Source organism: Pneumocystis carinii (assembly GCF_001477545.1).
Source record: "Pneumocystis carinii B80 chromosome Unknown supercont1.1, whole genome shotgun sequence".
Taxonomy (NCBI): Eukaryota; Fungi; Ascomycota; class Pneumocystomycetes; order Pneumocystales; family Pneumocystaceae; genus Pneumocystis; species Pneumocystis carinii.
The window spans coordinates 19911-39698 of NW_017264713.1; the positions used below are offsets into that span (position 1 = coordinate 19911).

The 19788-nt window shown below is 25.9% G+C and overlaps 7 protein-coding genes across 7 annotated transcripts; 3 read left to right on the forward strand and 4 right to left on the reverse strand.

Moving 5' to 3' along the window:
• Nucleotides 1–738: 738 nt before the first annotated feature.
• T552_00005 (hypothetical protein) lies at nucleotides 739–4147 on the reverse strand (the record flags this gene model as incomplete). Its single annotated transcript, XM_018368627.1, has 3 exons — nucleotides 739–2174; nucleotides 2225–4050; nucleotides 4093–4147. 3 exons carry the CDS (start codon nucleotides 4145–4147, stop codon nucleotides 786–788), a joined length of 3270 nt encoding a protein of 1089 aa, XP_018227476.1. The 3' UTR covers nucleotides 739–785.
• An 827-nt stretch (nucleotides 4148–4974) lies between these two features.
• T552_00006 (hypothetical protein) lies at nucleotides 4975–7686 on the forward strand. Its single transcript, XM_018368628.1, has 10 exons — nucleotides 4975–5218; nucleotides 5269–5503; nucleotides 5555–5649; nucleotides 5691–5795; nucleotides 5841–6275; nucleotides 6323–6556; nucleotides 6598–6857; nucleotides 6900–7131; nucleotides 7174–7340; nucleotides 7380–7686. The coding sequence occupies exons 1-10, from the start codon at nucleotides 5015–5017 to the stop codon at nucleotides 7639–7641; spliced, it is 2229 nt and encodes a 742-aa protein (XP_018227477.1). The 5' UTR covers nucleotides 4975–5014; the 3' UTR covers nucleotides 7642–7686.
• A 50-nt stretch (nucleotides 7687–7736) lies between these two features.
• Nucleotides 7737–8748, forward strand: T552_00007 (thiamine pyrophosphokinase). Its single transcript, XM_018368629.1, has 5 exons — nucleotides 7737–7911; nucleotides 7962–8032; nucleotides 8077–8145; nucleotides 8187–8270; nucleotides 8313–8748. The coding sequence occupies exons 1-5, from the start codon at nucleotides 7776–7778 to the stop codon at nucleotides 8700–8702; spliced, it is 750 nt and encodes a 249-aa protein (XP_018227478.1). The 5' UTR covers nucleotides 7737–7775; the 3' UTR covers nucleotides 8703–8748.
• Nucleotides 8749–9446: 698 nt separating this feature from the next.
• On the reverse strand, nucleotides 9447–10035 carry T552_00008 (hypothetical protein; the record flags this gene model as incomplete). The annotated part of the gene is made up of 4 exons (XM_018368630.1): nucleotides 9447–9523; nucleotides 9569–9734; nucleotides 9817–9930; nucleotides 9976–10035. The coding sequence occupies 4 exons, from the start codon at nucleotides 10033–10035 to the stop codon at nucleotides 9447–9449; spliced, it is 417 nt and encodes a 138-aa protein (XP_018227479.1).
• Nucleotides 10036–11120: 1085 nt separating this feature from the next.
• T552_00009 (hypothetical protein) lies at nucleotides 11121–12618 on the reverse strand. Its single transcript, XM_018368631.1, has 4 exons — nucleotides 12467–12618; nucleotides 11428–12417; nucleotides 11302–11381; nucleotides 11121–11256 (listed from the first exon to the last, which is right to left on the reverse strand). The coding sequence occupies exons 1-4, from the start codon at nucleotides 12570–12572 to the stop codon at nucleotides 11164–11166; spliced, it is 1269 nt and encodes a 422-aa protein (XP_018227480.1). The 5' UTR covers nucleotides 12573–12618; the 3' UTR covers nucleotides 11121–11163.
• A 1175-nt stretch (nucleotides 12619–13793) lies between these two features.
• Nucleotides 13794–17952, reverse strand: T552_00010 (hypothetical protein). Its single transcript, XM_018368632.1, has 17 exons — nucleotides 17874–17952; nucleotides 17739–17826; nucleotides 16840–17695; nucleotides 16669–16796; nucleotides 16276–16626; nucleotides 16071–16233; nucleotides 15919–16029; nucleotides 15811–15873; nucleotides 15584–15769; nucleotides 15459–15539; nucleotides 15261–15410; nucleotides 14929–15220; nucleotides 14724–14881; nucleotides 14522–14678; nucleotides 14357–14478; nucleotides 14029–14313; nucleotides 13794–13985 (listed from the first exon to the last, which is right to left on the reverse strand). The coding sequence occupies exons 3-17, from the start codon at nucleotides 17338–17340 to the stop codon at nucleotides 13839–13841; spliced, it is 2895 nt and encodes a 964-aa protein (XP_018227481.1). The 5' UTR covers nucleotides 17341–17695; nucleotides 17739–17826; nucleotides 17874–17952; the 3' UTR covers nucleotides 13794–13838.
• Nucleotides 17953–17964: 12 nt separating this feature from the next.
• On the forward strand, nucleotides 17965–19766 carry T552_00011 (hypothetical protein). Its single transcript, XM_018368633.1, has 7 exons — nucleotides 17965–18199; nucleotides 18303–18526; nucleotides 18571–18710; nucleotides 18754–18895; nucleotides 18937–19141; nucleotides 19188–19523; nucleotides 19571–19766. Exons 1-7 carry the CDS (start codon nucleotides 18008–18010, stop codon nucleotides 19730–19732), a joined length of 1401 nt encoding a protein of 466 aa, XP_018227482.1. The 5' UTR covers nucleotides 17965–18007; the 3' UTR covers nucleotides 19733–19766.
• The last annotated feature ends 22 nt before the right edge of the window (nucleotides 19767–19788 follow it).

Genomic DNA, 19788 nt, shown 5'->3' on the forward strand with positions numbered 1-19788 from the left:
AATAAAACATTCTTTAAAACTAATTTAATATTTTATTTTAAATAAAAACCTTCTTTAAACTTTGATCTGATCTACTGTTTTTAACAAATTTTTTTTAATTTCATTTTAATTTATTATTTTTAAATAGAAATTGATCTGATTTTACTTTTAATAAAAACATCTTTAAATTCTAGTCTTTTGTTCTAATTAATGAAAAATCAATTCAACATTATCCAATTTGTTACTTTTAATAAAAATACTTTTAAATTGAACCATCCTTTTAATCTCCAATCAAACTCCTTCCAATTTACTCTTATCAAATCTCCACTAGCCTCTCCCTAACGACAGACTAATTTCCGATAAACAAATTTATTAATTTTTTTAAGATAATCATAAAGTTTAGTTGTTTTTTTGCAATAAACTTACAGTTTATTAATTCTTTTATAATGATCTTTGATTTTATTAGTTTTTTTTTTTGATAAACAATAGATTTTATTAATTCTTTTGCAATAAACTTAGACTTTGTTGGTTTTTTAGGATAAGCAATAGATTTTGTTAATTTTTTCATCATAAAGTTTACTAGCTTTTTAAAAATAAACAATATAACTCACTTATTCTTCTACGATAAACTTAGACTCATTCTTATCATAATCATAAACTTTACCCTATAAAGCATAGTTTCGAAGTAAGATTGTGTGTTAAAATAATTAAAAGTTTATTTTTCATTTCATTCATTTACATTTCTATTATATATAAACAATGGATATATGCACATTTTCAATCTATTAACATTTTTTTCATTCATTTTACATCATTCCCATAACAATCACTCCCAACAACATTATTTTAATCATATCAGGGACTCTTATTTTCATCCCATCATTCGGTTTCACTTCTTCTTCTTCTTTTTGTGTCTCTTTGTTTGAATCAGTAGTACATTTTGTAGGTTTGCACTTTTGCATCGAGGTCAACGTCACTGTTGATGTCACTGTTGACATCACCATCGACGTGCTCGTTATCGTACTCGTATGCAATGACGTACGTGTTACCCATATATCCGTTGTCTGTACCACTGTACACGGTTCTGTTACTTTTTCTCTAGTTACTGACTCGGTTATCGTAATAGTCTCCGTACTGGTCTTCTCAGTGATTGTCTCAGTGGTCTTCTCAATGGTCTTTGTTTCCGTCATCGTAACTTCTATTCTCTCTGTACGATGAGGCGCAACTTTTAATGGTTCCAGTTCGCATAATATGTCTATTTCTTCGCAAACTCTTAATTGCGGACAATCCTTTCTAAAACCGCAATCTAGTTGTAAAGGTTTACATTCCTCTTTCAATTCCAAATACAACTCCAATGCTATTGCTGTCTCATTAAATGCTTTTACCTCTGCTTCTGGTATTCCTTCAGCTACATATTCTCTTTTAACGAGTCCAAGTTTTGCATACTTCGTCGTTTTACCTGTTGTGCCTTGCGTTTCATCTGGTGTGCTTTGCTTTTCACTTGATGTATCTGATGTTCCACCTAATGATGATGGTAGCTCTACTTTTAGTGGTTGTAGTGGCCTTTCTGGTGATGATGGAGATCCTGATGATGGCCCTGATTCTGGTGGTGGTGGCACTGGCGTAGAAACATTGCTATTTTGCGCACTTGGCGTTACAGTTTGTCGAGGCATCGATAGCAATAACTTAGCTACCTCCATAGATTTTTCTGCCGCATCTTTGGCCTTAATGTAGTCATTTTTTTTCTCTGTCAACTCTTTTTTCACTTTTTCTAAATTGTCTTTTAAAGTTTGACATCTCTTCTGTACTTTTTCAACTAATTTTTCGCAGACATCTCCCTTAGTAGTATCATTACAATTACCAAGCAGATCATTGAATGTTTGATTTGATGCATCTTTCCACCTAGCGCAACGCTCTCCTAATGCTACTTTACATTCATCTTTCTTGTTTAAACTGCCTTTCAACTCATGAGTCAGCCCATCCTCCAATTGTTTTTTCTTCCAGAATGGCTCGCAGTTCTCTTTCAGTTGTAAACAGACTCCTTTCCCATCAGCGCTACTGGAATCATTTTTTAATGTCTCTGGACAATTCTCCATAAGTTGATCACAATATGGATCCCATAGTACGCAGGTTTCTTCAACCAATGTTTTATTTACGTTTTTAGTTTTATTCACAATTTCATGTTTTTCCAGGTTCTTTTTAAAAATATTGCAATGATTCTTAGCTTCTGAAACCATAAATTTACATGTTTCTTCTGGTAAAGCGCATGAAACATGATATAACCCCCCCCCCCCATCACTTTAGGTAATTTATCACATTTATCCTTCAAGGCTTTCATGCATTTTTCATTATCCGCTAATGCATCACTTTTTTCTTTCAAAAACGCATATTTCAGTTCTCTTGTAACTTTAAAATATTCACATCGCTCTTTCAATGTAACGCATTTCCCATTATTTAAACCTAAATCTTTCAAAATACCTTCACAATCCTCTTTCAATTTAATGCAGTCCTTTTCTTTAGGAGAATCCCGTACTTCATTCAAAACTTGTTCTAGATCTTTCAATTGAGACGAAATAATTTTTTCAAATCTAAGACATATCTCCTTTGGCCGAAGGCATCTCATAAAAATCTCAATATTATTATTATTAAGTGTAGCGCACTTTTCCAATACTATTCTTTGGCATTTGTTAAACTTTTCATCATTCGATTCTAATTTATTAAGTTTGTACAACTCACTTCCAATTAATTTAATGAATAGTTGATCTTCTTTCTTTTTATAACATGCCAATCTTAGATTTTGGCATTCGTAATTCGTATCAGATTCGCATGATCCTTTAATATACGTACATTCCGAGATAACCTGTAAACATTCATTCTCGTTAAATAATGTTGAAAGCTTATCGTAAGATAAATGTTTCGACTTTATATCTTTAAATTCTGTAGAAGTTCCATCTAGATAAAGTCTTATTCTAAGCTTTTTACATTTATCAGTTAAATCTAATATATCTTTACATTTTTCTCCTATTTTATTTTTTTCACATAATTCTTTAAATTCAGAGCTTATAGTTTTAAGATAACCACACTTTTTTTCTAATACGTTCTTGCAATTGTTTTCCATAACATCAGGTTTAGTACTCGAAGATAAACGGATTAACATGTCATCCAACGTTTTTTCTAAAGCTCCAAGAATTAGTCCTCTATTTCTTCCTTCTTTATAAAGATTTTCTAGATCAATCTTCTCTAACAATGTCATTTCAGGATCAATTGGATTAAAATCTTTAACTGGAGGCCTATATGTAATATTCTTTCCCTCACATAGTCCCTTAAATTTGTTGTTTATCTTTTCACATCTCTCTTTGAGAAGAGGATATACTCCGAGTTTTTCATGACATACTTCTTCTTTTCTAGTATTAATATTGAAAAAAGTTAAAGAACCGCAAAAACTATCAATATCTTTATTGAAATCTTCAAATAAAATATCTTCAAGGCATAATGAGACTAGATCATCACCCTGTCTAGTCAATATTGGACAAATTTCCCGCTTTTTTCCCTCGAAATCTTCGGATTTAATAATATCAGCGCCAAGAGCTCTAAGAACAACTTCATTTCTTATCTGTTTTTGCTTGTATAAATAACAGTTATCTCTAAGGAAAATGCAGGAACTTATGACCGCCTCATCTTTTGTAGGTTCAAAAAACATACATTCTTGATAATATTGTTCGCATTCTCTATAAAAGGGGATTTTTTTCGCCAAATCATCGATTAAAGTCCCAATTTGACCTACTTTTTTTTGAATCTTTGCTTTTATGTTTTCGCATTTTTGTTTTATATTATCACAAATTTCTTTAACTTTAATATAAACTTTATTTAATTCTGTATCTATATCTCTCAATTCTTTACAATATTCATTAATTTTTTTTTCACACGCATTATCTTCTTGATAATCTTCTTTCAAAATATAAGCAAAGATACCTTCATACTCGACAACAAAATCCTTAAACGGCGTATTTTCTGAGTTTACTTTAGAATTTCTAGTTTTCAAATGCGTGTTTGGATTGCCATAAGTAGGAACTATAAATAGTTAAAAATAAAAATAATCCAAAACATAATCACCAATTAAAATTAATATTCCTAGAACTATAATTTTATTAATTATGGAAAAAAACATCTTATATTATTTCAGGATCCCAATATATAGCATAAAAATCAACAATATGCTTCTACATCGGGTCCTTTATTAAACTTGATAGTTATTTTATTAATAGATTTCTTCCCCAACAATAGATTTCTTCTTCCCCAACAATTTCTTCTTCCCCAACAATTTCTTCTTCCCCAACAATTTCTATAAACCCCAAAAAATTAGGAAAAATTATTAAAAAATAAAAACCATTACAAATCTTGATTATAAATTTAAATGATCTTTCTTTCTTTTTTATATATTCCTTTTCATCCCATTCAATTGTTTTTTATAAAATAATATATATATTAGATTTTATTTTATTTAGAGACTTTTAACATTTATTTTAATTCATTCCGAACTTTTACTATTTTTAATAGTATATCATTATCCTTAAATCCAGTGTCTTCCTTATTTTTAACTTTGCTTCATTCAAATAGCTAATTCTTAAACTTTTTTCTTTAATCACTAGATTGTTTTCAATATTGATTTATAATCAATCCTTTTTTTGATCTTCATTTTTAATAAAATAATGCTTAATTAATGATATTTGAGATGTACTCTTAGCTTAATTGAAGGCATTTTCTTCTCTATTTTCGCTTATACTACTTTAAATTGCAGAAAAAAACATAAAAAATGCGCTTTTCATCAATTACAGATCATACAGAAATAGAAAAACAATATGCAGTTTCTATAATAAACATCAGGAAAAGGAGAAATACACGCAATGATAAGTAACTTTATCACATCGTAGTAATAAGAATTAAGGAGAGATCAATAGCTCTATCCTAACCCTAAGCTTGATCTTGGACCTAATCAATTATTTCGATTATTTGGTGATTTTACTGCTAGAAATATATGGACTTTTTACCTCTTAATGACTCAGAATCGTCTTCTCTAGAAGATTTAGAACCATCGCTTCTTGAAAATTTAGATTCTATAGAACTTGAACAACTTGAAAATGAAGCAATTAACATTTGCTCACAACATTATAATCGGAATCTGTGCCAATTCTATATTAATCAAACTGATATTCAAGATCAAATTCAAGTAAAATATCAGGTATGCATTTAATAATATTCTCAATATATAGTATGAACTTAAAATATAAGTCTGATATTTCAAGAGATACTTATGAAAAATACCCGCTTCATTTATATGATCAAATTCATGCTCAAGATAATGTTCATAGAGAGAGTATACAAAAAGATATATCGCTTTTAAACACAAAGAATACTTTTTATAATAGTATCCAGACCGATTTTTCTGATATTGATAAACACCATTGTATAAACCAATGGGATAAAATGTATCAATCGTCTAATATGAACCCACGAGATAATTATGGTACAACTATTCAATCAAGTTTATTAACACATAAATCTAAGATTTGATAAGGGAAATCAGCATCCTGTAATGAACAGATACAGAAAGCTGGAGATATGCAGGTGGCAAATACAAAAGAAACAGTTCTGCAAGATGAAATAACAAAGGTTTTTGATACACGGCACTAAATGATTCTAAAAATATGTAGTCACAATCATATATTAGGAACTTTCAGTTACAACAAGATGGGTTTAAAGTAGTAACTCGATCCAAGTCTAAAGAACTTGCAATAACTCAAACTTTATTTGATAAAGTGCTTATACTTATTTATATCTTTAAGAATTTAATTAGTTAATAGGAACAATTTCATATGAGTTTTATAGAAAATTTTGAAAAACAGTATGCATTTTCATCGGAAAGACATATTGTTACTTTGAAAAAAATGAAAGTTGACTTTGACCAAGTTCATACCGAAAATCGTTTTCAAAAAAAAGGACTCCAAGAAGGTGATGAATTAATTACGCAGTCTGAAAATCCTAAAAAACAAGCGAATTCTTCGTTTAACATGCCTTTTGAATTTCCAACAAAAAAAGCTTTTGAATCAGAAGAAAAGGTTATAGATCCTCCAGTAAAACGAAAACGAAGATTAAAGAAATATGTTTCTTTAGATAATGCAGTCCATGAATATGAATGTATTACGGGAAATTATCATTTAAAAAACAATGAAAATTTAGAGTTACAAGTAATATCAAAAATAATACATCAACGAATGAATGATAATAAAAAACTTCAGGTATGAAGATTAAATGAGTAAAAGAGATAATGTTTATTGTGGTACAGTTTATTGAGGAATTATTTGATTATCGTATTGATTATATTTTCAAATATAATGATAGCACAATTTTTGATATACTTCCTTTTTATACATTACCTGGATTTTCTGTATCTGTTTCATCAATGGTTATAAAGTTTATTAGTAGATCTCTTACTACTTTAAATTCTGTTTTAGTTTTTTTATTTTATTTAATGGATTATGTAATGGTTATTTGGAAAATTTGTTTAGAGAAAAATTATGTTTGTATCTTATTTTTACTATATATGACTAAAGTTTTTAGAAAGAACCAATCAGACATATGGTATCATTTGTACATTTTATTTTTGTTTTTCAGTCACATGTCTTTAATGAGCTAGTCAATGTTGGTAAAATTGAATCTTTACTAACGTTGCTGCAAAACACAATAATAGAGTATATGGTAGAAGCAACAAAAGAGACTGAAGTTTTTGGATACATAGGTGAATTTGTAGTTCAAAAGTGTTTAGAAATTTTAAATATCATTGTAAATTTATCTCAAGAAAATACACAAATTACATATAAGTATGTTTTTTATGTTTAGATATTAATCTTATCTTCAATTAGAATTTCCTCATTCCTGGAGTTTAATCAGATTTTGTTATTGCTAAATCCTTTACATAATTTATTATTCATTAAAAAAACATTGAATTTTTTAAATAAGTCTATTCTTTTAAAATATATTCAGTATACTGTTAAAAAGGATGAATTAATATGTTTTTCTGATTGTTTCTCGAAAATATTAAATATTGTAAGTAGATATTTAACTGAAAAATATGAAAATTATAAAGTATTTGAGGTTTGTTATTTTTGCTAAAAGAATAAATTAAATTGCGGATAGCTTATGGATTTAAAATTGGAGGCTGTTACGTTTTTGAACACTGTTATGTCAGCTTCTGTGAATGGAAAAAATCTTCTTAGCTTAAATGTTGTTGTTGTGTCGCAATTATGTCGTTGTTTAGCAGAATTGATAAATTTTCATGGTACATCTGAAATTTTCGGGCAAAGGTATATATTTTTTATGACTTCTTTTGCTTATGATGCAAGAATAAATTTAATTAAATCTATTGTATTTATTCTTCATGAAATTATTTCACCTATCAACATATCTTTTCATTTTGCACAGCCGTGGACTCGATATGCGTACATTATTTCAATGACTCGTTTAAGCTTTGCTGAGGATGAAGATGATCATGGAAAAGATATATTTGATGATAAAACTATAGAATTTGCTAGAGATCTTCTTGAAATAGTTGTAGATCCAGAAGAAGGTGATAAGTTATATGATCTTTTTCATATTTCCAATTAATATACCTTTAATTTATGTTTGGAATTATATTATGTAGATCATGATGAATAAAATATATAAAATTAGAAATTAAAATGTAAATGTTCTTTAATTAACGTAAGAAATAAGTTTAGAAAAAAAAAGTTTTAAAAATAATGAATGAATATTGCTGGTTTCCTTCAAAGTTTTTGTCAGGAAAAGTTACATCAGTTTTTAAAAAATATGCTATTATTATTTTAAATCAACCGTTATCTTTGGAATATGATAAATTTTTAGTATTATGGGAAAAAGGTAGATTTATTTTTCAGTATTATTCTTAATACATATATTCATTACAATAGCATCTTTGAAAATATGCGCTGATGGTGGTGCTAATCAGCTTTATATGTTATATAAAGATAATCCTCATATTGTAATTTTGATTTTGAGTTTCTTAATAGGAAGGTAATTTTTTAGCTTCCAGATTATATCATTGGAGATATGGATTCTTTGTCTAGTTTTGTTTTAGAAGCCTATAGTTCAAAGGTATATATATTGTTTTTATAATTGAATTATTAATATTAAAGGGTGTAAAAATTATAGAAAATTTTGACCAGAATTCTAGTGATTTTGGAAAATCTATAGATCTTATTAACTCAATTAATCTTTCTGTAATCGATCTACATATGCATATAATTTCTAAATAGTATAAGGTTACAGATGTAATTGTTTTTGGTACATTTTCTGGTCGAGTGGATCAATCTTTAGAATCGTTAAATCAAGCATATCTCGCATCTCTTTTAACTCCTCCGATTAATTTATATTTATTTTCTGTATATAATGTCACTTTTTTACTGTTTCGAGGAATAAATAAGATACATTTAGATTTATCAATTTTAGGACCTCATTGTGGACTTGTTCCAATTGGTGAAAAATGTATAGTAACAACAGAAGGAATGAAATGGAATATGAAAGATCAAGTAATGAAGTATGGCGGACTTATTAGTACTAGTAATATTGCTATTGAAGATATAATTATTGTAGAAACAAATGAAAAGGTTTTATTTACAATAGAAATTCAGCCGTATGTCAAAACATTTTAAGAAAATATGCAAATAATCAATATACTTTTTCTTAATATCTACTTTGAGTTTATTTATTATCTTCAGATGTTCTAAGATTTTTAATTTTTTCTATAATATGATATTTTATTTTTTTTCATAATTATTTTAATTTTGATTATATAAATAGATAGATGAATAAATAGGTCTAAAAATTGCTATATAATTATTAGCTTCGTGTTCCTAAAAGATTTTTGGGTTGATTTATAAAAAAGTTTATGCATTGAGTTTAAATTTTGCTTTTTTTTTTGATTTTTATTTTTGAAAAAAAGGAAATTTTAGAATTTTTTAACTTTCATATATAAATAAAAATTAAAAATTATTTTCAAAACATGTATTTATTTTGTTAATTAGTAATTTAATTCTATTGAATATTTAAAATAAAAAAATTAAATATTTAATACTAATAATTTTAAATTTTTTAACTTTTTTATATATTTTTAAGTATAATTTTAAAAATATACTCATTAATTTTATTGTTTATGTTTTAAAATACCATAACTTTAAGTCTTATAAAAGTTTATTTTTTAAATTTTTGTAATTTAAAAAATAATTCTACTTTTTATGAAATGTAATTTAGGTTTTTATTTTTTTTAAAAAATAATAGCAGTAAATAAAATCACGCATAAATTTCGGTATTATAAATTAATAATTTTATTATAATTAGATAATTTACAATATACTTTAATATAAATAAATGCTTATTTTATGAAATTTAAATAATAATTAAGTGTTTGATGATTTAACGGATTCTTGTAAATCATTAGATTCTGTAATCTCTATATCATCTTCATTGTTAATTTCTTTTATTTCATTTAGAAAAAAACAATAATAAAAGGATAAATTACCATTATTATAAATTTCTGGATATTTTTTAAAACATTCTTGCATTGTTTGAAATTTTTCTATACATTCCATACCTTTAGGTTCTTCTTTTGAATAAACAAAACATGAAAATGCATCTTTAAACTCTTTTCCACATGGTCCATGTGCCACTATGCTGTTAGCCCGCTTCTAAATTTTTAAAAAGTTTTCCTACTTCCACCAAGACATGGACAATCCCTAGATTTATTAATATTTATCAATTGAAAGTAACATAGTCTTTCCAATTTATCTCTCCAGTTTCAGGATTGAAAGCAGATTCTTCACTATTATTCTCTGAATTAGATAATGTTGAAATTTCTTCATTATTATTATTTGTATTTTTTGACTACATATATGTTAATTATTATATACTACAATATGAGGAAATAACTGTTTCTTTATCAGTATCCGCTTTGATAAAAGGAGATATTGAATATGTTATTAGAGGCATACATAACAAAATTTTAAAACTTTTAAAAAAAGTTTGATAAGTTTGTAATTTAAAAAAAAAAATAGAATAATTCATTTGTTGTGAAGGCCAAAATGTAGTATATTGAATAATTTGTGGAAAATAAAGTTTTTTAAAAAAATGCCTGATTTTATATCTCATTTTTTTTATTTAAGAAATAATTAAAAAGCTGTAATTTTTATTTTTCGATAGAATTAGCTTTTAAAAATGGTTTTGGAAATCTTAATATATTTTGAAATTTGCATCTTTTTAGCGATTTTCTCTATATACTTTTTTAATTTAACATTTGTTATTAGTTTATATTATTTAATTTTATATAGGTTGTTTTTTTTCTAAAAATAAATATTTTAATAATAATTTAATGTTAAAGACATTTTGAAGAAATAGCTTTTAAGGATTTGAACTTTTTAATTTCATCAAAATATCTTTAATATTTAATTATTATTAAAATATTTATTTTTAGAAAAAAAAACATAAATGATCATTCATAGGATATTTCTAATTAAAAATACATGCATTTTTAATTAAAAGTAAATGTAGACAAAAAAATTTAATATTTTTTTATTATTTGCTGATTTTTTGTTTGAAATAAAAAGATAAATTTAAGTTTTAAATTGCTATTTAACTTTTTAATCGTAGTAATATGTAACATAAAATTATTAAAAATATATAATTTCAAATAAATCTTTAATTTGGATTTTTTAACTGTTTTAAAATAACATGTAGATATTGTTTTTATTAAAATAAATATAAAAAATTACAATAAAAAATATTTCTAGATCAATATTTTCTGAAAAATAAACAATTGGATGAGAAATAAAATTTTAAAATAATAATGATCAGTATTAAAATACAATTCTGGAAATATATACTTATTTATACTAATACAAAAATAAATAATTAAAAAAACAGCAAACAAATAAAATTCAATTTATAATTTTATATTTACATATTTCTAGAAAAAAAATATTTTTTTTAAAAAAACCTCTGTACAATCTCGCAAAATATTGTTTTAAGTTGCAAAAACAAGTTCTTTAATCGGTATTATATATTACAATAGACATAAATATTATAAAATTATGTATAAAATTTATAAACCAGCATAAAAAATTAAGTTAATCGAGAAATTTTCCTTTTTTTTTTTACAAATGTAAGAGCTGCTATATTATTTGAACTTGGCAACCTAGGTTTTTTCCAATAATACTATTTTACTAATTTTAGTTTAAAAATTTAAATATTATAAACTACCTGTTTATGTATTTTTCTTGATTGTCTAATTGGCTTTATAAAAGGTAGCAGGTTTGCTTTTCTTTCTTCATTATCATCTTCTAAATTAAATAAGATAAGAATACAATTGAAATTTTAATATTATACTTTCAGGGACATAATACCATTGATTTTCAAGTGGCTTTCCACTAGCGTCTTTTCCTTCTCGTTTTATTTCTGCGATAAATTGACCGGCATTCCTTAGCCATTCTTCGACATCTTCTTTTAAAAAAGTACTAGGAAATAAACATGTAAGAGTAGATAAAGGTACAGCACTTAAAGGAGAAAATGCAAGAGTTGTTAAAACAGAATCAAGCAAATTAGAATCAGTGGAATTAAAGTCTGAACCAAAATTCTCGATGTCTAGAGACAATGAGTTATTCGTGTCTATCTTAGCTTTATCTGTAGACAAAAAAGTTGAATAAGGATTATCTGAGCCATGATTGACATAAGTATCACTGTTATTTAAAGACGCTGGTCGAGAAAAATTACTAAAATTAAAAAACATTGGCAAATCAGTTATTCTAGTATTTTCAAAGTCTTGATAAGTTAACTCTTTCAAAGGAGACCTTTCTGGTTTATTTTTATAAAATCCTAAATTACGATATATTTTTTGAGAAAATGGAGGAACATTTTCATTATTAGTATAAAGCGAGTCGATTCTATCAATAGATGTTTCATTGTCAATTGAGAGCTCTAAAGATATAGGCCATAAAATTCGAGAACACGATCCTGCAATTTCAACAATAATAGAACCAATGTCCGGTTCCCATTCGACAACACTTGTTTCGCCCTTCTTTATTTTTCTGGGTTCAAGTCCCATTTGAATATGAAGCAACATACCATTCCATCCTAAACATGTAATATAAACTGCTTTATTTTCTGAATGATATTCAAGCTTGGCATGGATACGACTAATGAATCGATTTTTCTTGGATATAGAAAGGTTGCATGATTGACTAGAACGTCCAATATAGACTGCTTTTGATTCATCCAAACGAAGAAAAGGGAAACTGTCAAAAGAATCATATGTATATTGCGGAGACAATGAACATAAATCTGCGCACGATGATAGATCTGGTGTTAAATATGGATTTTCTGATGCCATTACTTCCTATCGTTTCAATAAATTGATCATGAGACTTACTTTCATCCGAATTTTGAAGATAATATAAAGGAGAAGACAATAAATTCAGAGTTTTTTTTTTAGTAAAATTTTCAGATATTTCTCTGTCTGATGCTTCTATTACCATAATTAAAACAAAATAAATTGTTTTATTTTATTTATTTTTAAAATTTATTTTATAATCTCATTAAATTCTTACGACGCGTATCATTATGACACGAACAAAAATATATATTAATAAGTTATATAATTAAAAATAAATGAAAACATGGTTTTTTACAAGAAATAAAAATATTAGAACATGAATTCTACTAAAAATCATTGGGTTGTTTATATTTTTGAAAAAATTAAAAATCAGTGCAAGCGTTACCTTTTTTAAAATAATTATGTAAATTCTGAATATGAATATATGTTCTTTTTAATATATTTTTATAAAATATTAAATATACTACTATAAAGAACTTTAAATATTATACAAAAGAGCTATCTATGAGCGTATATTCCAAATTTTAAGAAAATATATTATATATTATATATTATATACTAATTATTTTTAAATCTATATTAAGCATTATACAATCTGAAAAAGCAAGACAGTCGAGACATTAGATGTTCTCTCAATTAATGACATTTTAGAACTAGTAAATTATGTTGCTAAAACTGATGGAAAATATTTTTTTTTAAAATATAAATTACTTTTTAAAATTTCGAGTATATAAATTTAAACTAAGTTTTTTTCAAATTATAATAAGTTTTAATATACTAATATATATATATATATATTGTGAATATATATATTAATATTTAAGCATATATTTTGGACTTTTAAAATTTTAAATTTATAAAAATGTATATTTGAAAATCTTCAATATTCCGGTAATCAAAATAAAAGCAATGTTTTAAAATTAAAAACTTGATTTACATATTTAATGCCAAACTTTCGCACTTTTAGCGTTAAATAATTAAATTCTAGTAAAATCTTGAATTATAAATTATTTATAAAAGATTCTATATATATCTATAAATATTTTAATAAAAATAATCTATAAACAAAAAATGTCTTGAAGGAATTCATGTTTTATAACTTAAAACTATAATAATAATAATAATAATACATTCAATGTATTTCTTTCAAAATAAATATAATGATAAAAGTTTAGTGTTTTTAAGAATTATAACAAAATAAAATATAATAAGATAAACAGAATACATTATTAGTCATGGTATTAATCATTTTTTGAAATTTAGTGATTTAAAGATTGAAATTCTATTTCATTTGATATTTAGTTATTTATATGACGTTACTCTTTTATAGTTAATTATAGATAATTTAAAAGATTAGTTTTTGATTTTTTCAATTTTTTTGAGAAGCTAAATAAATTGATTTATAATATTATACTCTCTTTTTTTCATCATTATCCATCTGCTCATATTTAAGAACAAGAGACTTAATATGTTGTTGTTCTTGCTTTTCCGCTTCTTTTTTTGTTCGCATTGATATAGCTAAGGCAGAGTCGGATGGAATGTCGACTATATGAGTCTAAAAAAACATAAATAATATAAAAATATATTATAAAATATACCATTGGACGATTTCCTCGTTTAACAAGAAGCGCAAAAGTGATATTATTATTTGAAACATTCGGCGAATCTATTTCGTTGTAATTTACATGAAAACCTTGTCGTTTCATTGGTAACGGAAGATCAAATATTCCTTTACGATCAAATTTACGAGCTTCAAGACTTTCTGAGACTATTTTTGAAAACTCAATATCAAATTCCTCCTCTTCTTTTTTATTTCGCTCTCTTCTAAACATGATGATTTCATCATCTTCATTAATATGTGAAGAATCGTTTTTAATATTATCCTTTTTTTATAAATCTTTAATCTTAACAAAATATAGATATTACCCCTAAATCATCCTCTTTCTCCTGAATTTCCCCTTCTTGATCATCAAATATAGGCACATCATCATCGTTAAATGATTCAGTATCTGTACTATCATCCATAACATGAGAATTTGTTTGAATATCTACTAAAGTTAATAAAAAATAAAATCGATTTATCAAATATACCATAAGGTTTAATATATTTAGCAATAATTTCATCAATTCCTTTTGCTGCTTCTTCAAGTGAAGATATTAGCTTCAAATTTGGGCGAATCAAACGTATAGTATCTTGTAAAATAAACTCTACATCCATAGTAAGTGGAAGTTTAGTATGAATATAATACTGATTCTGCATAAATAAAATAATTTCGAGAAAATAATTTATTACCTGAAAAAATGATAAAAAAATATCTAATTTTTTTCTTGAAGAACCCCTATCAAAACACAATCCACATGTATTTAACAAAGTACATACTAAATGAATACGAAAAAAGTCATCTGGTGCATCAATTGGTGTAAATTTACATGGATGAGGCCTTCCTCCCGCTATTTAAAACCAATAAATATAAAATAAATAATATTTATGTTTATACCATGTCCAAATATAACTAATGTATATAATGTATCAAATATAACAGGTGTATCAACAATTTTATAATTATATAGTTCTCCTAAATATTTAACTAATGCAATTTGTTTTTGATTATGTTTATAATTATTTTCTTCTAATCCAATTCGAATTTGCTCAAGAATGCTGTCAACTAGTTTTATAGTAAATTCATGATGATAACAAGATAGACCTTTAATTAAAATAGCCAATAAATGTATATTATTGAAACGAACATTCCATACTTTTGAAAAAAGTTTAAAAAGCGTATATTCCACCTTATGTATTATTTAAGTGAAACTAATAGGATCAATTTACCTCTGGATTTTCCCAATGTAACTTTCTTAATTGCTTGAGTATTCGCGGATAATTTTTTTTGTTTAAATCAAGATAGATTAGTTTTCTGATATAAAGTTCTTCAACAGATAAAGTTCTACGTTGAACTATTGGCTGTTCAGGAGGATTAACCTAATTTTTTATTATAAATGCTTTTTTATATATAAAAAAGTAAATTACATAATAAAATGCATTTTCAATCATAAGACGCTCTTGTTGTCCTAAATTTTGCGCATTTTTTTTCCTCATAATTGTTTCTAACTATAAAATATTAACTTTCATAAATAACAAAATAAAAATTCTACCAAAGTAACCATTCTTGGATTTGTTTCTGGATGTCTAAACAAAAATCTACCACATTCTTCCAACAAAATAGATAAAATCTCTATAGTTTGCTTGGAAAATTTATCAATTGCTATTTTAAAACAATGAAATATTAAATGATGAGGTACAACATTAAATTTTATTAACTCAGACAAATATCGAGCATTCTTGAATCGTAAGAAAACTTTATGAGTTCAGTTATTTTTACCCTTGTACGTAATTCCAAATCCTTATTTCCTAAGGCTATTATTTTTTTAAACTGTTTAATAAGCTAAAATACTATTATTTTTAATATAAATAAGCAATAATAACCAACATATTCGATAACAGAATCCCTAACACTATGTATATATCTACCTAATGTTGCAATTAAACGTGAATAATAGGGAAATATGTCTTGATGATTTCGTGGAGGTTCGCAAAGAGCCTTTAAAGTAAGAAAATTTCATGCAAATTTTATTTCTAAACCTTTATCAATTTATTTCTGGAAGCCTTTGAATTCAAAAAGCAAAAATCTATTGCTGCTTGATCAATCATATCACGGTTATTAAGTTCTAATAAACGAGTAATGTAAACATCAATTTGCATGCTAACTCCTTTAGATATATTTGAATCTTCTTGTAAAAAATCACTGAAAATTATTTTAACTATAAACATAATGAGAGAGCTATACCTTTCATTAAGTTCACTTTCAATTCCTTCAATATTATCATCAGTAATATCTAAATCCATTTCATCAAGTTTATCTATAGAAGATGGAGTCTTATTTTCAGTACATGACTCATTTTCTTTGCTTTGTTTTTTATCATTAGTTAAAAGGGAAAGAGGAACAACGTCTTTTAAATCAATAATATCTTCATAAAATTTTCTTTGATCATCATCATCCCATAAACAATTCGAAACCATTTCTTCTTTATCATGTAGAAGAGAATTACTAGCACGTATACATGAATCAACATTATTAATAGGCTCTTCAGTCTGGTTTTTTAAATCAGGCATTAATAAACCTAAAATGTCTGCTAATCTATAACATTTAGAATAGTCCATATAAATAAGTATTAATTACATTTTTGAATTATTAATTAGCCTTTCTAGATGTTTTTCTAAGCGATCAAGATTATTTTGGCGATCTTCATTAATTTCTCCTCGGCTAACAGATACGTCTGAAATATTTTTCTCTTGAATTTTAAGATTCTAAATAAACATTATATAAAAACATTCAATAAATAACACTAACTTTATGCTCCTTTATTATATATTCTTTTAAATTATCAAAATATTTGTGTAGTAAAAGCTTAATATTTTCTCTAATATCAGTTGCACAAATAGAAATATTTTCGTCGACATATTGTTGTAAAGATTCTATAGAGTTTTCAGAAGTATTTCCGTCAATAATTTTTCGCAGGCGTTTCTGACTAATACAAAAAATATCACTTGCAAAACTTCTGACAAATGTTACAATAAGTGGTAAATTAACATAATCTCGGTCTTGAAGAACAATATCTTTAATAATAGAATATATAAATGGTTCATTTATGTAGTTTTCAGAGCGTTTTTGGCACTTTGGCGACTTCAATTGAGGATTATTGTTTATAGTAAGTCCAAGTGGAATTGCATCATTTAATGTGCGCAAAATTCCAACAAGCCAAAGTTCAACAGAAACACGTAAAAGAATACGTTGTCTTGAAATACGCTGAGAATCTTCTTTTTCACGTTGCTCTGACGTTAATGATGCCATATAACTTTTTAATGGCTGAGTAAGACTGCGCGCTATCTGAAATGTCAAAAAAGGCGTAAATAATGTCGAAAATCGCTGATGAAGAGCAGATACAACCTACAAATATAAGAAACAATCTAAATAATCATCAAAAATCCCTCAATAGCTGTAAAAATATCTGCTGATGTTTTAGACTTTTGTAAACCTTCAACAACTGCTCCCACAATTTCTGAAATATACTTTTCAAGCGATAATGTCTCAAGGTCTCGTATTAACTGATCATGAACATCCGACGTAATTCCTGTACGTAAACGTTTAATAAATGCCGTATTTTTCTTCAAACTTGTATCAAGATTAGGCGCCGTTTTGAAAACTCCTATCATAATTAAAATGCTTAAAAACTCTTCCACTAATAAAACCCTTTATTCCTTCCCAGGTTTCTATATTTTTAGCCCGAAGCTCCAACTTTTTCTTTCTTTTTTCTTCATTTAAATCAACATTTATATTCTATATTCTTATCAATATTCATCCATTGCTTCTTAGAAAATATTAACATCTTGAACATCTTCTAATGTATTCACACTCATTCTAATGTATTCATCTATCTTTTTCAAAAAAATAATTAAAATTTAACGTTTAAAAAAATCAATATTAAAAAAAACGATCTTAAAAAAATAAAAATAAAAAAATGCCGTCAAGAAAGGCGCACCAGAGGCTTTCTCCGTACCTTTCAAATAGTTCTATACAGCAATTGAAGCTATTAGATATGGAAATTAAGAAGTTGTCGAATATTGAAAAAATAAATGAAAAATTATCAAGAAACCATAAGAGTATGAGAAAATATACAAAATCAAGTTCAGATGAAGAGAAGGAAGAAGAGGTAGGTTTTAAATTTTGGATAGAATTATTTTTGAGTGTTATTATTTTGATTTTAATCTTTTATATGTTAAATATTTGAATGAATTTTAATGAAAAATTTGAAGGAACGTATAGGTTTATATTTCATGAAAAATAGATCAAACTTCTTTTTAAGGACGATATGGACATTTGCTATGATTTTTGGGTTTCTTGTGATTATTGCAGCTGGACATATATGGATTATTGTTTTACTTACTTTTATTCAAGTAATAGTTTTCAAAGAGTTAATTGCTATTGTCAATATTTCGGATAAAGAAAAAAAACTTCCCTGGTTTCGAACTTTGAATTGGTATTTTTTGTAATTTTTATTATCCTTATAGTAGACGGTATTAGGTATTTTCTTTGTACAACTTTGTATTTTGCATATGGTGAAAGTCTTATCTATTACTTTAAACATATTGTTATTGTGGATGCATTTCTATTTTCCATTACGACTCATCATCGGTTTATTAGTTTTATACTTTATATTGGGGGTAATTTTATAATAAACTATTTATTTTTGATTTATCTTTCTAGGCTTCATATTTTTTGTTATGAATCTCAAAAAAGGGCATTACAAATATCAGTTTACACAGTATTGTTGGACTCATATGATATTGTTGTTAATTGTGGGACAAAGTCATTTTATTATTAATAATATATTCGAAGGCATATTTTGGTAATATATTAGATTTTTTAAGCATATTTTTAATCTTTTAGGTTTCTATTACCTGCTTCCCTTGTTATATGTAATGATATTTTTTCATATTTATGTGGAAAGCTTTTTGGCCGAACTCAGCTTATTAAACTTTCTCCTAAAAAAACTGTTGAAGGATTTATTGGAGGATGGATTTGTACAGTAATTCTTGGACTTACTATGGGAAATATTATTTTACATTGGAATTATATGATATGTCCATTAAGAGTAACTATATGTTTTATATATTATTAGTCCTAACAAATAAACCAAGGACCTTGGAGCTACAGCGTTAATTGGGCTAGATTGTGTTCCAAACCCAACATTTGCTTTGAAGAAATTTCCTCTTCCAGAATTTATAATTTCATATTTATCTCTTCCATATCATTCTATCACTATAAGGCCAGTCGAGTTTCATCTTATGGTGTTTTCTACTTTTGCATCTCTTATTGCTCCATTTGGTGGTTTTTTTGCATCTGGACTTAAACGCGCATTTAAAATCAAAGATTTCGGGGATTCTATACCAGGACATGGCGGGTTAACTGATCGTTTTGATTGTCAATTTATAAATGGATTTTTCGTTTATCTTTACTATCATAGTTTTATTGCGGTTATATTTTTGAAAATTATACTAATAGCTATTAATATTTATTATAGGTAACACATGTTTCTGTAGGATCAGTTCTTCAAACAGCTATTACATCCTTAACATATGACGAACAAATAAAACTTTCTAATAGTATATATAAATATCTTGTTTCTCAAGGAGTTTTATCAAATACTATTCTTGAATGTCTTAAAAAATCTTTTCCTCCTTAAAGATATGCATTTTATTTATTTATTAATATTCTATTATTTTTTGTATATTTTTAGGA

Coding starts and splice junctions, on each gene's coding strand:
- T552_00006 (XM_018368628.1), top strand. CDS start 5,015: ATGGACTTTTTACCTCTTAATGACTCAGAATCGTCTTCTCTAGAAGAT. Junction 5,219..5,268: donor AAATTCAAGTAAAATATCAG/GTATGCATTTAA, acceptor TTAAAATATAAG/TCTGATATTTCAAGAGATAC. Junction 5,650..5,690: donor TGCAAGATGAAATAACAAAG/GTTTTTGATACA, acceptor AAAAATATGTAG/TCACAATCATATATTAGGAA.
- T552_00007 (XM_018368629.1), top strand. CDS start 7,776: ATGAATGAATATTGCTGGTTTCCTTCAAAGTTTTTGTCAGGAAAAGTT. Junction 7,912..7,961: donor TTTAGTATTATGGGAAAAAG/GTAGATTTATTT, acceptor TCATTACAATAG/CATCTTTGAAAATATGCGCT. Junction 8,271..8,312: donor TTAACTCAATTAATCTTTCT/GTAATCGATCTA, acceptor AAATAGTATAAG/GTTACAGATGTAATTGTTTT.
- T552_00009 (XM_018368631.1), bottom strand. CDS start 12,572: ATGGTAATAGAAGCATCAGACAGAGAAATATCTGAAAATTTTACTAAA. Junction 12,418..12,466: donor TCTTCAAAATTCGGATGAAA/GTAAGTCTCATG, acceptor TAATGGCATCAG/AAAATCCATATTTAACACCA. Junction 11,382..11,427: donor ATGGTATTATGTCCCTGAAA/GTATAATATTAA, acceptor TATTTAATTTAG/AAGATGATAATGAAGAAAGA.
- T552_00010 (XM_018368632.1), bottom strand. CDS start 17,340: ATGGCATCATTAACGTCAGAGCAACGTGAAAAAGAAGATTCTCAGCGT. Junction 16,030..16,070: donor CCAGAAATAAATTGATAAAG/GTTTAGAAATAA, acceptor CTTACTTTAAAG/GCTCTTTGCGAACCTCCACG. Junction 15,221..15,260: donor TACATTGGGAAAATCCAGAG/GTAAATTGATCC, acceptor ATAATACATAAG/GTGGAATATACGCTTTTTAA.
- T552_00011 (XM_018368633.1), top strand. CDS start 18,008: ATGCCGTCAAGAAAGGCGCACCAGAGGCTTTCTCCGTACCTTTCAAAT. Junction 18,527..18,570: donor TGGTTTCGAACTTTGAATTG/GTATTTTTTGTA, acceptor AGACGGTATTAG/GTATTTTCTTTGTACAACTT. Junction 18,711..18,753: donor TTTTATACTTTATATTGGGG/GTAATTTTATAA, acceptor TTATCTTTCTAG/GCTTCATATTTTTTGTTATG.